Genomic DNA, 15,323 nt, shown 5'->3' on the forward strand with positions numbered 1-15,323 from the left:
GATTTGGTGCACCGCGCGAGGAAGAAAGCCATCGGGTGTCCTTACGGAGGCTTTTTGAGGGCGTCGAGTGAGCTCGACAGGAGCCCTCGGGCCACGAAGTGAGTAAAACCGAGCTGGTCGCGGCTGCGACTCGAATTGCTAATGAGGACATCTTGGTTAGGCTGCCGTGACAGAGGCGTACTCGGACTACTGCCATCTCGGAGCTACCGATCGAAGAATAATTCGATCATTCACGATCAGACATACCGGCTATTATTTGTCACGTGCATCATCGCGCGCGAAATCACCCTCTCTGTCGATAGATCAATAATAAGGCATTTATTGCCTTCCGACCATTTCTATCTTTTTCTGTCTCTTTCGTTCTTGCTCTCTCTTGCGCGCGCGTGCGTGTTCATGTTTACGTGTGCGTGCCGAACTTGTGCTCGCGTGTTCGTATCAACATCGTGTGCGTATATATTCACGTTCGTGCATACCTGTGTTCTTACGTCGCGTGTGCGTATTTACTTACATTTCTGTGCATGTGTATTGAAATTCGGCTGCGTGTGCGTTCAGATGTGTATACGTGTGTATCGAGATTCGTGTGCGAGTCGAGCCTGTCGCCATCTGTATTGTCAATGTTGTCGGCCAGCAGGAGCACCACCAGCCCAATGGACCCGTGAGCATTTTCGATTCTCCGCCCGATCTTCTTCTAGACGTCTATTCTCGACCGCGAACCTCGACTTCCTCGTGTCGACTCATCAAAAGTCATACAGCGATCGTTCACGGTCGAGCCTCGACGCCGCTCGAGCGTCGCCGCGGAGTAACTTCGTCGCAATGTTTACATGCCACCCGCCACGGCGATCAGTTTCACCAAGATTATTGTGTTTTTCCAACTACTCGACGCCTTGTTACGTTACGGGAAAACTATTTCATTCGAATAATAACTTTTCCTGCTGGACTGCCCCATTTATAACCTCTCCGCGGCGGCCATCGAGGATCAACGGCCGCAGACCCCCTGCAATACAATCAGTCTATACCATCAGTCCTTTTGTCCGAGTGTTATGCTCTCAAACGTGTTTGCATTATTAGAATTCTGATATAAACATCTTAATGTGCGCTAATTAGTAGAATTGTCAATTTGTGTTATCGAATAGTTCTAATCTCAAATGTTATCTTTGGAAATCCAGTTTGCGAAGGAATGCTTTGTGTCTTACAGTTATGATCTCTGTGTAATACCAATTCTTTATCTATAGTCACTTTTATATTTTCATTATATGTAATAATACATTTCTACTTAATTGATGAACATTATTGCAATATGTATCGTATAAAATATGTTTCAATGATCGTATTCTATGTATTTTTTTCTACGCAGTTACTGTTGTGTATTATAATTGTATTTATGTACTACTTTTATTGGATTTGATTCTTTTCTTCTCTTATTTCTTTGCAAACAGTTATTAATTTAAATTTATACAATGCAATGCATAATTGGTGATTTTATATATTGCTTTGTTTTCATTTTAGTGTGATATACTCCATTTGTTGCATCTAAGCATGGAAGTTTTATTTTACGTAATATTTTTATTAAAATCATGTAATATTGTTATTCCTGTATAAATATTCCCTTATTTATGAAGAACAATTAATTTTGCACAGAGAATCATATTTGGTGTTAAAACATAGTTGATAATTATTTGAAGAAGTTTTGATTAAGTTTTTTTAACTGTTCTTTTAACTAGATTAAAGCCACAATTATATTTTTGGTGTTGCAGCTCCAAGAGGAATCCGCTTTCTAGATAATAAATACATGGACGACTATGTAGTGAGTAATTAAATAAATACTTTTGTTTCAAATTTTATTTATCATTCATTTAATTTACAATAATGAAACGTTTCAGGGTGTGCGCGGCTCATCTGCACGTGCCACGTACCGCTAGCTCACTTGGTATAGTAGAATGGCACAGCGAGGCAAACGAATAAATAGAAACGACAATGATTTGGCGTCTTACCCAGGCGCAATCAAAAGGCGCAAATGTAGGCTGGTTCCAGCGTCGGGTTCGTCGTCGCTGGCAGCTACCATGGGGCCCTCAGAAGAGGAGGAGACGATGGCGTCGTCCAGTCAAGGAGGGGCATCCTGGACCCCCAGACCACTCTGTGACATTAAAATCTCTAGTATATATAATCGCTCCTCTGCTGAGGCTCCTGCAGAATTATTTCGTAAGGATTTGATTAGCGCAATGAAATTACCTGACAGTGAGCCACTAAGTCCCAATGAATATTGGGTTATTACTGATCAATGGAAGCAAGAATGGGAGAGAGGTGTTCAAGTACCTGTCAACCCAGACTCCCTTCCAGAACCAACAGTCACTATCACACAAGCTACACCTATAAAGCAGCACAGTGAATTTAAATTGTAAGTCTTATTTACGGTTTATTTTATCTTGTTTAAATATGTCTGAAAATAACTAAGTTTTGAATATGATAGATATACAATAGTTATATTGAACTTAATAAATAATTTTGATGGAAACAACAATTATTATAATGTTACTTATAATTTACAACACTATTGTTATTATCTACATGGTAATTGCTGTACTATAGCAAATACTACTGCAAGAGAAAAATCCTTTCTGCATATTAAAATATAATCTTTGAGGTTTCATAGAGTTAATAGAACGCTTTAAGAAACCAGTGATCTTATTTTTCTAAAAAGAAATGTTAATATTTTAAAAATTATTTGAAACCTAATGTCTATTCTATATTTGGTTAGAAAATGATTTATATTTAATGGAAATGTGATTTTTATTCCTGATTTTTAGTTTAATTTTAGACATGTATCACTTTACATATTAATAACTATGATTAAAATAATATAAATGAATAGAGTCTTTTAGTAATTTTCATCAATGATAAAATTTTGACAGACCTAAGAAGTTCGTAAGGATATCTCGTGATGATTATTTCAACCCTGAAGATCATCATTTAAGCACAACTCCAGCACGAGCAGAAAAAGCTTGTGCCTATGACCTTGATGATACTGATATTGCTTGGTTAGATGTATTAAATGGTGAACGTGCACAGGTAAACTTGAAATTTACTAGTTTTCATCACATAATATTTCGTTAAATAAGTCTATTTATTCAATCAAATAAGAAATTTTTATTGACTTATTATTATCTATATTTGTCATTTACTGTTTTATTTTAGTAAATTTAGTGGATATGAATAATAAAACTCTATATATGTACAATAATTTTATTTTCTACACCCAAAATATGAAAGTGAATGTTTATTCAAAATTGCATAGTTCTATTATATAATTTTATAATTTATAATTGCATTATAATTTTAGGCTGGACAATTGCCTATTACGGAATCGCAATTGGAACGTGTGATAGAAGAACTGGAAGTTCGTTGTTGGGAAAGAATACAAACTATAGTCAAGAATGAGGAAGGTCTTGGTATTGAGTATGATGAAAATGTGATCTGCGATGTTTGCAGATCTGTAAGTATCTTCTGATACAGGATTAATAATCATAAAACAGGATTAATAATACTGAATAACAATAAAAATTATTTTGTTAGCCTGATTCCGAGGAAGGAAATGAAATGGTATTTTGCGACTGCTGCAATATATGTGTACATCAAGCGTGTTATGGAATTACTTCAATACCAGATGGTTCATGGCTATGCAGAACTTGTTCTCTAAGTCAACGACCAGATTGTGTTCTTTGTCCTAACAAAGGTGGTGCTATGAAGTGTACTCGTAGTGGCCAAAAATGGGCTCATGTTTCTTGTGCTTTATGGATCCCAGAAGTCAGCATTGGTTGTGTCGAAAGAATGGAGCCTATTACTAAAATATCCAGCATTCCGGTATATGAAATATATATATACATATATGTTCAATATAAATTTTATAGAAAGAAAAGTAAAAATTTGAAGTTCATATAATAAATTTTTGTTTATAGCAAAGTCGATGGGCCTTAATATGTGTATTGTGTCGAGAGAGGGTCGGTGCTTGCATCCAGTGCAGTATAAAGACGTGTAAGACAGCGTATCACGTAACGTGTGCCTTCAAATATGGCTTAGAGATGAAGGCAATCATTGAAGATGAAATGGCAGACGATGGAGTAAAATTAAGGGTATCATTCAATAAACAATTATTTCAAACATTATGGCAAAAATAAAATGCTTTTTTGCAATATAAATGTAGAAGAAAATAGAATTTATCAAATAATCGAAAATATTAATTTAAAAAGTACTAAATTATTAATTATTATTATAATTTTTTGGTATTAAAGAATAATAATGTGAATATTAATGTAAATTTTATTTACAGTCTTACTGCCAGAAACATAGTAGAACAAATACAAAAGATAAAGTTCAAGGTACTGGAAGCACTATAGGAAGTGGAGCTGACAAAGCAGGATCAGATTCCGAAGATGCGGAGTCTAGAAGACGTAAGAGAAAAGACATGACTTCTGAAGAAAAAAATCAAGCACGTGCTGCAAAGTATGTGTTTAATCACTATTTCGTTAATTTTTCTTTATCAACTTCCTATATTTATTATAAATTTTCGTCTATTTTTCATTAGACTGCAAGAAATTGAAGCAGAATTTGACAAACATGTGAGTTTAAAGGATATCGCTTCGCAGCAATTAGATGTCGATCCTGATGGCATTGTTTATATTTATAATTATTGGAAGCTCAAAAGAAGGGTAAGTAAGATTTGAAAACATCACATATTAGTTGAAAATAATAATAATTTTTTGTTGTTTACTATGTGCTTGTTATTAATCTACGATTTTTCTATTTAAGATTATAATTATAAAAGTAATTTGACTTATTGATTTAATATATTTGAATTACTTGTTTAAATTTATTTTTTCCTACATCCTATTTAAACATTCTATTTCGTTTCACTAATTTTAGCGTTGTTTCTTTATAAAGTCAATATTTATATCGAGAATGAGCAGAAAATCATAAATGAAATAAGTGAACAGCTTTCTTATGTTAAATTTATTTTTTCTTAATTTTTTCATTTAATTTTATAGGCCGGTCATAACAAACCGCTTTTGGCACCGCGTTGTGGAGAACTTTCGGGTAGTGGATCGCGTAATCAAGGACAAGCAGCAGATCTTGAAAAGATGAGGACATTCGTGCAATTGCGCCAAGATCTGGAAAGAGTTCGAAACCTATGTTACATGGTTGGCAGAAGAGAAAAACTCTGTCGAACCTTCCTCAGATTACGAGAGCAGACTTTCCACAAACAAGCTTTAGTAATGTCTGGTCCACCTTTACCACCGTCAGCAGTTGCTGCTGTAATGGAGGCAAATCATGGACCTTCGATATACGACCGATTATATTCCCACCCTGACTCGGAGGATCACACTCACGACTTTGACACGATTATTGCCAGAATTGCTGGTATAGACTCTCCGACTAGTGAAGAGAAGAAGACTCAGCAGCAGCAACAACAGCAGCAGCAACAACAAGATTTTAATGGTGCCTCTAGTAAAAAGTTATACTTCAACGGCTCCGTCCGAAGAAAGACTCTTTATGGCAGTGATCTATCATCTGTCAGTAGTAGTGAAACGGACGCAGCTAAGGTGAAGACAACCGAAAAATCGAAAACTGAGTCGAGTACGGAAGAAGAAACTAACGTTTCGACGAAAACTAAACTATCGCGAAGAAAAACGAAAAAGACTGTTCAATCGGCTGATAAATTGCATTCGGCGCTTAGGGATAGCAGTGAAAATGAAAAGCTTGTGAATAGTAGATCGCATACGCTCGAACATATGGAGAAAGAATTAGGAAGTGCTTCTGGTAGTGAAAGCGACGAACTGTTAATGTTAAGCGGTGGCGCAACGAAGCATTTTACCGCTTCCACTATTTATTCAGATACTGACTCTGACTCCCAAGAACATGCATCTCATTCTGCGGTTTTAATCACGAAAGCAGCGGTGAAAGAGTTTTCCGCGGCAAATTTGTCAAAAAATTCACAAAAAAGTTTTGGCAAAGATCCCAGACATGTCGAATCAACGTATCATAATACAGGATCGAAGAATAAAGAGAATCAAAATAAAGCTGGCTCTAAAAAGAAAGAATATATACCTTCCGCATTAATCGTCCCACAGAGACAAGCTGCGAAGAAAGCTTCGGAAATCATGCAACGCACACAGCAAGGAAAAAAAGACAATTCGGTGCCTGAATCTACCCCAGAAATAATTAAGTCTCCTGTCGAAGAACTACCGAAATGTTCCTCGTCGAAGCAATCAAAAGACAAAACCCCTAATAAAAAACAGAGAGAAAACAAACAGTCGAAGGAAACTAAAAATAACGATGTATATGATTTCGATAAAGAAGATGGAACGGAGATTTTGGCGTATGTGCCGCAAAGACAAGCTGCCAAGAAGGCCGCCGAACACATCAAAAGTGGCATGGGTACTAAGGCTACGCAGCAAATCGAACAAGAGACGCTTGACGGAAGATCGAAAAAGGAATCTCCAGAAGCAGGAAAAAGGAAGGAAATTAAAAAGGACGATTCTTCCAGAAAAGAAGAAACATCCTCGTCATCTTCATCGTCGTCATCTTCTTCATCCTCCTCATCATCTTCATCCTCTTCTTCATCTTCTTCTTCCTTATCCTCTAGAAAAGAGGAAGTTTCATCCAGAAAGGACGAATTGATTTCTAAGAAAGAAGAATCATCCTCCAGGAAAGAGGAAATTATCTCGAAGGAGAGTCGCCCGAGAAGACCTAGAAAACCGAGCGACCAAAAATCGTCGGTGCTTTCAAGCAACAGCGATAGCAGCAGTAGTAGTAATAGTTGTAGTAGTTCCTCAGAAAGTAGCAGTGATTCCGAAAATCCAGAACGTAGGAAATTCTCAGATGAATTGATGGACGGTTCTTCTTGTTCTACTTCCTCTGAAAGTGATACTGGTAACAGAACGAAAAGTAAACCGGTTACAATTTCAAGCACAGCGAATAGAAGGCAACAGTCTAATAAAACGTCACCAGAACGACAGGATGCTGAAAGAAAACAAATTTCAGGGCGGAAACTCAAGAAGCTGCCCGAGAAGAAGCTTAAAACTTCCGACGGGCGGCGGGGACCTGAGTTTCAGCCGCCTACTGAGAGAGAGGAATCTCGTAGAACCCCTAAAGAACAACAACAGTCACAGACACAACAACAAGAAGCAACTGTCAAGAAGCAGGATCAAAGAGACAACAAACAAAAGCAACCAGCAACAGCGGGAGCCGCAACAGCAGGAACAGAGACTAATGAGGATTTGCTCACTGGGTCTGGAGATCATGATGGGCCAAGAAGTGTTTCTGGGTCCAGACCTCCCAAAAAGTCGTGTCAAGCTAGTAAGCAGCAGTCCTTGCCAAGGAAAGAAGATAAGAAGACTAAGTCCGAAAGCAGAAAGCGAAAACCGAACGAGTCTGTCACAAAGGATGAAAAGAGTGGGAAAGAAACGATCAAGAAACCGGAGAAACGGTTAACCGATAAACAATCTATCAAGATAGTAGAAAAGAAAAACGAAGAGGAGAGTAGAAAAGACGAACCAAAGATTGTTGATCAAGGAAAAACTAACGAATGCACGGACAATTCTTCGAAGAACGAAGAGAAGAAAGTTAAAAAGATTGGAGGCAAGGACGCGGTCAATATTTTGGAAGAAGAGATGAAACAGCGTAGAGCGGAAAGGGACAGTCCGAAGAAATCATTGAGGGGATTAGATAAATTGTTGGAGAAACGTGAACATCACGATAAAATGTCTAAGAATAAAAATTCGGAGGTGAAAGTTGAGAAAGTTGCTTGTGATGAGGAAAAGGAAGAGAAGGGATCCGTGGAAGAAAGTCAGCAAATGAAAGAAGCTGTGAAAAACGAAGATCGTAAAAACCATATTAACGAGAGCGATATTATTATTGAGAAACCAAAATCGGAAGAACAAGTGGAGGAAGAGATAATAAAGAAGGATATTTCCGAGGTACCAGAAGTTGACAAAGTTATAGCTGGAAAGAAGAAAACGGATCGGAATCAAACAAAGAACCTGGAGGGAATTGTCGAGCAACGAAGTGTCGAACCACCGCAGAATATCGAACCTCAGCCCGTTCCCGTGGAAGACAATGTGCAGAAAGAAAGTAACAAATATGACAACGTCAAATCTGTTTTGGAAAGAGTTGAAAATTCTGAAAAAGAACATCAAAAACGACGAAAATCTGCAAATAGATCAATTTTCTCGCCACAACATGGTAAAGATGTTTCGGAGTTGTTTGATTTTGACCAGGATATGTTAACAGAAGAAATAGTGAACGAAGATGGATTTGGTATATCAAGAGATGCAGAAGAACGGGGTGTACCGTTAAGTTTCTCGTTCAATAATGAATTGTGGTTCAAGGAAGATTCGAAAGAAGATAGCGCGAGGGAAACATTGCATCTTGTTGAGAAATTGCGTATGGAACTCTCGAAAAAATCAAATTCTAGTCAGTTCGAATTAGAGGCAGTACCTGTGGATGGCGAAATCAAAAAAGAGGAACCACCAATAGAAAAAACGTACGAACAACAGCAACAACCACCGCAACAACTCCAACCCCAACAACCACAACAATCCCCGCAACTTCAGCAGCAGCATCAGCAACTTGCTCAAACTCAAGCAGAAAAAGAGACAAAGATTCTCGAGCCTATTGCAGAACCAGTCCTGAACGTGAAAAATGTTGAAATTTCCGAAGAAGAGGTAGCTATTAATGAAACCCGTCCTAGCACTTATAATAAGAGTACGGTAGAAGAAAAGAGGAAAACATGCTACTCGAGCGGTAACGATAGGTATGCGGCCTATGAAGAGGATCGTGAGGCGAACAAAGTAAGCTTAGTGGAACGATCGAAGCTCGATCGAGCGGAGACTGACGAGAGATGGGTTCCACCAAGCATCAATAGTTTTGAACTGAGTGATGTGCAACATTTGAATGCTTTGATGGAGACGCAGAATCGCCGATACGGCAATCATCAATTTCCTAATGAAACTATTCCAGAGAATGATTCTATCGCGCGTACTCATTTGACCGCACCGAGTATACAGGAACAATATCTTTTGCAGCAATCACATTCGATTTTACATAGTCAGCAAGAGCCACACGAAAGGACGATACTCGATCAACAGATACCGGAAGAAAATCCTATGGAAATGATGAACAGACATTTGATCAATTTGCCAGCATCAGAAGAGGATCAAGCTGCTGAAATGATGGACAGGGTGCTCGATAAAGAGGACGACGTTGTCAGACAGCAGGAGTATGATCAAAATTCACCGTACAATGATATAAACGGTCGTCCAGACACCAGGTGGGCGGAAAGTCAAGTTTTGCCTTCCCGAAGATCTACATCTTCTTCGATTACTTCCGCCTCTTCTGCGGAGGATCATTCCATTCCACCTTACAAGAACGTACCGAGCATTCCGTTTCCACCATGTTCCATGGAAACAACATACTACGCGGATTCGAGTTACGGTACCGGTCCGGTCAGCCTATTTCCGCCACAATCCTGTGCAGCACCTTTACCTTACCCTTCTCCTGGACCAGCTCTCTTTCCGCCAGCATTTGGAGCTGCGTTTCCAGGAGCTCAGTCGTTATTGCCACACGTGAAACCGCTAGAAGATTCGCTTAATCTACAAGCTTCACCATGTACCGCAGCATTCACGTCTTCCTCGCACAACATGGCGCTTACCGCAGCCATGGTCTCGCCTACTAAGATAGTCACACCACCTCCACCACCACCGCCACCACCTCCACAAGTCACCGTTTCACCTGCAGAACCTATAGAGAGGACGCAACAACAATTGCAAACGCAAGTAACCGCTTCACCTTCGTTGCCAATAAATTTCTTAAATACCGTAGCACCAGAGAGTCATGCCAGCGATACCGTTGTCGAGAATCTTCAAGAAGCTCTGACGGACAGCAAGAGCCAACATTCTGGGAAAAAGTCACCTTCCAAACCTACCAGGACCTCTGCTCGTGTAACATCTTTACAAGGGAAGTCTCCGGGAAAATCTCCGAGACAGGAAACCCAGAAAAACGTTCCTGGAGCGCGAGGTCGTGGCAGAGGTGCCAAAAATTCGGCGCAACACTCCGGTTACAGGGGGCGTGGACGCGGAAGAGGCAGAGGTCGAGGTAGAAGCGGACAAAATTCAGGACTCTCTCTGGTCTCCGGCGCGGGTATCAGCCAACACGACGACTCCATTCAGAACAAACTAGTCGGCACGGTTTACGACTTCGATTCCGACGAAGATTCAGCTAGTGAGGCGAACATTGCCGATTTACGCACTATGAGAGAGCGAAAGAAGTCGACTGATGCCGCGATGGCCGGAGTCGAAAAGAGAGATTCCACGGTCATGGCTTCTGGAGAAAGCGTTCAGTCAAGACTCTCCAGTCCTGGAGGCAGTAGGAAGTATCTGGAAGACAGACGACTTTCTTGCTCTCCAAGTCATGATAATTCTGTTGTCGTGGAAAGTCAGTCAAACGCTGGACAGAGCTTCGATACCGTCCTACCACTTATTCCAGGCCCTGTCGATATGAGAACATACAATTCCACTCTTGATGCTTCAAGTTCTTCTACCTTGCATGGTCAAACGTACGAGAATCATTTCCTGGGTACGTTCACGAGCGTCTCAGCTAATGATCCTGCTCTCCCAGATATCGAAGAAGACCTCGAGAAAGAATTCGGACCCGCGCTGATCAAGCAAAGTCAAGAAGACTGTTCAAAGCCGAGTTTTGATGCGAGTATCGATGCCTCATCTTCTGGTTTTGTTGACGCCAATAAAGTCTCCTTGACGGATTCGAGAAACCAGCTGAAGGTTAAGATCAAAGGTCCTTTCCTGGATGCCAATTACGTTGCTACCTCGTCGGTACCACCGCTTGCACAGCAGGCACCCGTGATAATCACACCAGCCGCTACCAGTGCTTCCATCGCTTCCGGAACCTCAAACCTTAGACGAATGCGAAAGAAGGAATTGCTCCGGCAGTATTGCTCTCAGGATATGAATATGGACGAACCAGGTTGTGGAAACCTGGCTACGTCAGCACCAATCATCATGCCACAGATTAATCGCACAGTGATAACAATACCGAAAGCGGTTGCCTCGATGACCAGTATACCCACGAGAGAAGACTACAAGGCTGTCGTCGATGCAAACATGGAAAAGAAACGAAGAAAAGAAAGATCTGCCGGGTTCTTGGATACTAACGAGGAAGAGGGAAGCGTCGAGAGAAGGCGGGGCAGCGCTACTAACGGTGCTAGTTCCAGTGGTAACGCTTCGGTCGGAAACACGGATCGTAGAAGAGGCAGACAGAGTAGTGGCGCTAGATCGACGACTACGACCACCACAACTACTACTACGAACAGTGGTCCGCCGAAGTTGAAGATCAAGATCGGTAACAGCATAATTGGTGGCCAAGAAAGTGGCCAGGATGACAGAACGAGGATCAGACCGCCGAAAAAGCGGTTGTGCAGTATTCCTAGTAGTACACCGAGCATCGAGGAGTTAAAGAGAGAGAGTATGAAATTCAGGCGTATGATTATGGCCGGTTTCGATAACGATGAGAAATTAAGAGGGAAAAGTAAAAAGGATAGAAATGGTAAACGAAAGAAACGACAGTCGAGTAAAAAGGAAGCTAGGGTACGTATCCTCGAGGGTGGAACCGCTCCTCCGAAATTAATAATAAGACTCGGCAAAGGTAATGATTCTCCAGACGAATTACCGCTTTTACTCACGGATGAGGAAGAAGAGGAGGAAGAGGAACGACATCCGACTGATAGTAGAGTAGGTCCTCCACCTCCGGAACCGGCCAAAGACGAGCCTGTTTACCCATCGGTAGCTGCTAACATCGAAGAGAAACAACCTACCGACCCAAATACTGGTGGTAGTGCACCTAGAAACGTTCGTTCGGCGAAAGTCACTCCGATTAGGTTAAAATTGACGCGCTGTCAGGAGGGGTACGAGTTGAAGGGCCCGCCAGTCCACGGTGAAGAGTCCAGTTTAACGAGGGAGAAACCGGGAAGTCCAGAAGTTTCGAACGAGATGAGAAATCCACCGACCAAGGGCCAAGACGAGGAGGAATCTTCCAGAGAGGAAGAAGAAGAAGAAGAGGAGGAGAATAATAGTTCCGTGCAGAGGGACTCCTCCACGTGTCCTGCCGCGACAAGTATACCGCAGGGATGCCAAGTTAGGTGATAATTAATGATACTCGTGGAGTAATGAAGCAGAGGACAAGAACACATACATACGGTGCTTGTATGATTTTTACGATCGATAAAGAAAACGGACTCGATACACGCTTGCGGTGAAAGCACGTTGCCGTAATAAGGTGAAAAACTGTTTCTCCAAGTGATACGGTCCAAGAAGATCGAGGTACTGCATATTCTTACAAGACAATTTTTTACCATATTTGTTGCAGCGTATCGTTGGCTTAGTGGAAAGATCTAAGAAAGAGACAGACAACACTGATGTCGTCGTAGGCTTCAAAACTTCAAGTTTTTGGTATTTGCTTTAAATCAGGTCAAATATTTTATTAATATTATTAAACTGAATAATACTACTTCGATAAATAGATCAATATTAATAATCAAATCGTTAGTGATCAAACATTTTTTGTTTTGCAGATAGATCCGTTTAGGTTCAAGATTTTCAATAGGAGTTGTACATATAATTGATAAAGTACGGAGTATGAATTTTATCAACTGTTTTCACTAAGCCTATGATACGATAGTTCTTGATACAACATTTTTTACAAAATTGTATGTAAGAATTACTTGCATTAGTCTGTTGATGATATTTATAGACCATGTTTTTTATTTTATTATTATTATATTTTATTATTATTAATATTAATATTATTATTATTAATCATTATCATTATCTTATGTATATACGATGATTATTCTTTGTTCATATTAATGAATTTCTTTTATAAATTTCACCTTCTTACGGCAACAGAATCACGAAACAAAAACGCTCATTTTGGCGAGAGGAACAAGGTGGTCGCGCGACTTCTAAGATATACTCGTTCTGGACTCGCTTCAACGGACGTTCTCCTACGTTAAATGAGAAGAATTTATACTCCTCGAGAAAAAACAAAAATAATCCGGTTTTATTCTTAAACAATACTCGAGAGATGAAAACGGGCGTGCCATTTCGCGGCGGCGACCAGATGTCTGTTTTTCCTTGATGAAAGAGAAAGCAGATTGAAGAAACAGTCGAGGTTGTTGACGAAGATCTCCATGGAATCTACTGTGAATTCAACGGACTGATGTTGTAAAGAAGAAAAACATTTTTTGTCTTGTCTACACGAATTTTTCAAAATGAAACTGTGTATGCGTGTATGTCTGAATTATGTGTGTGTATTGTATGTGTACAGAGAACTTGAAAAAAAAAATAGGAAGAAACGATTAAAAGAACGTTGGATTAAAACGGGGATGATTCTTGAGATTACTTCGTACGCGGCCTCGTCGGAACTTTCACAGTAAGAAATAGTTAATTGTACATAACTGTAATCTACGATTGTATTTAGTCTAAGTCGAATAAGAGGAATACGTGCGATAAGAGAATGAGAGCTGTGAGTACACGAGGGAGAGAATGGAAGACCGGTGAGTTGTGCAAATGAGAAGCTGCATGAGAGATTTTGTAATCAGTGCGAAGCTTACGTGATGGCTGTGTTTTACCACGCGGTCCGATCTTCCAGGCAAATTAATCCTGGGCCGCGCAGAAACGTTCAGTATCCCCCCATAATTACTGGATCGCTCGAGTGTTCCTCCCTCTCCCCAAACAAAATGGTCGATTGACATTATAGTAGAAATAGTATATATTTAAAAAATGCAGAAAAGAACATTACAAGTAAAAGAAGTAATAAACTTTCGGGCGGAGAAAAAATTGTAATTTAGCCGAGTTATAGACGAGGACAATCTTACTGCGCAGTAGCAGTTTCTTCGATGAATTAGATCAATTAATCGTATAGTCTACCGCAATAATATGCATCGACTATAATTACGTAGTTATCTTTAGTATATGAGTCACCCAATGTCCATTGTTAGATATATCTATTCGTATCTAGCATTATAAGCGTATAATAATATACTTTTTACCAAAGTAAATTCGTAAGAACTATCAACGCGCATTTCTCATCGTTTTTATAATTCATTTGGTATTATATATAATATATATATTATATATATTATATATATAAAATATATAATATAATATAATATAATATATAATATATAATATATACAATATATATATATAAATTATACCGAGTACAATGTTAATAATTTATTGTATTTGTTATTGTAAGTAAGTTCTACATAGAATGGAAATATGTTTTTTACGCAATAGTATCGTTTATAATGCGATAGTCAATTCGTTTTCGCTCTTTCTGGTTTTTACGTTTTTACTTTGACACCGAACAATCTCATTTTTTAACTCATTTTCAGGGAACATGAATTTCCCTTTTAAGGATAACTGCGTAATTTTACGATGATAAATAAGCATCCACTCTTATGGATGTTCATTAAAAAAAAGAGGACTATATGAGAAATAGTAATCAAAAATAATCGTCCATATCCATATTGGTATTCGTTATACATTAAAAAATGTTTGTCCTCGTTGGACTTTCGCCGTGTGTGCCAGCGATAGAGGGACAATTTTCTTTTTTATGCGGAAATAGATATAAATTTTGTTTCCTTCTTTATTCTGTGACGAAGATAAAACGTAACTTCTTCGCTCGGAATCCGGGGTACGGAATTTCTCTGCGCGGACCGATGTATTTGACCCTAGATCCAGTCAATCAAATTCCCATATATCCGCTTTTCTGTACTTATTACTTTTTTTAATTGCAACAATTATTTTTATTCAACTACAATGTGAAATCGTACTAAAATCGAGTGTCGTATGCTATTTTTCGGAATACATAACGATTTCCACAGAAAAAAATTCGTATTGTCAAACGATAGTTTTGTCTATATTTTCTACTTTTTAATATTGTTTTACACGCGTACAGAGTGTCCCTTTAGAAGTACCGTATCCATGTATAAGAGATTCCTGAGCTAACAGTACTATAATTACATGTTTCTTAAATATTTTTCTTTTGTTCTTTTTAAATTATTGACGATCAATGTTGAAAAATATAAGAGCTCTAATGTATCGTACTTTCACGATATTGTACCTCTGTACGAATATTTTGTACGATTTTTGATACAATTTTGTACGACTGAATGAAGTGTCTGTAAACAAAAAAAGAAAAAGGATAAAACAAAACGTTTAAATAACGTTTTTAAATAATTCGTGACTCATGTG

The 15,323-nt window shown here is 39.1% G+C and overlaps 1 protein-coding gene and 1 long non-coding RNA gene across 12 annotated transcripts; one reads left to right on the plus strand and one right to left on the minus strand.

The window, feature by feature from the left end:
* The first annotated feature begins 1,937 nt into the window (after positions 1–1,937).
* On the plus strand, positions 1,938–13,562 carry Rno (PHD finger protein rhinoceros). Of its 11 annotated transcripts, none has more exons than XR_011799996.1 (10): positions 1,938–2,395; positions 2,910–3,066; positions 3,338–3,490; positions 3,571–3,858; positions 3,954–4,127; positions 4,325–4,497; positions 4,580–4,703; positions 5,040–12,530; positions 12,635–12,689; positions 12,969–13,562. XR_011799996.1 is itself a non-coding variant. In XM_072004832.1 (8 exons), the coding sequence occupies exons 1-8, from the start codon at positions 1,938–1,940 to the stop codon at positions 12,204–12,206; spliced, it is 8,694 nt and encodes a 2,897-aa protein (XP_071860933.1). In that variant the 3' UTR covers positions 12,207–13,562. The 11 variants fall into 11 exon arrangements, 1 of the variants encoding a protein (XP_071860933.1); XR_011799998.1 differs by having other exon boundaries at positions 5,040–12,512; XR_011799997.1 differs by having other exon boundaries at positions 5,040–12,339; positions 12,430–12,530; positions 12,635–13,562.
* On the minus strand, positions 2,008–13,765 carry LOC139987990 (uncharacterized). Its single transcript, XR_011800002.1, has 3 exons — positions 13,676–13,765; positions 2,230–2,367; positions 2,008–2,134 (listed from the first exon to the last, which is right to left on the minus strand). It is a non-coding gene; the product is annotated as an uncharacterized lncRNA (long non-coding RNA).
* Positions 13,766–15,323: the final 1,558 nt, after the last annotated feature.

This window comes from Bombus fervidus, chromosome 6 (assembly GCF_041682495.2).
Source record: "Bombus fervidus isolate BK054 chromosome 6, iyBomFerv1, whole genome shotgun sequence".
Classification (NCBI taxonomy): Eukaryota; Metazoa; Arthropoda; class Insecta; order Hymenoptera; family Apidae; genus Bombus; species Bombus fervidus.

What these genes read in the sequence shown, in the direction of transcription:
- Rno (XM_072004832.1), top strand. Translation starts at nt 1,938, where the DNA reads ATGGCACAGCGAGGCAAACGAATAAATAGAAACGACAATGATTTGGCG. An exon ending in CAGCACAGTGAATTTAAATT is followed by an intron (nt 2,396 to 2,909) that starts GTAAGTCTTATT and finishes AAATTTTGACAG; the next exon opens with ACCTAAGAAGTTCGTAAGGA. An exon ending in CTAAAATATCCAGCATTCCG is followed by an intron (nt 3,859 to 3,953) that starts GTATATGAAATA and finishes TTTTGTTTATAG; the next exon opens with CAAAGTCGATGGGCCTTAAT.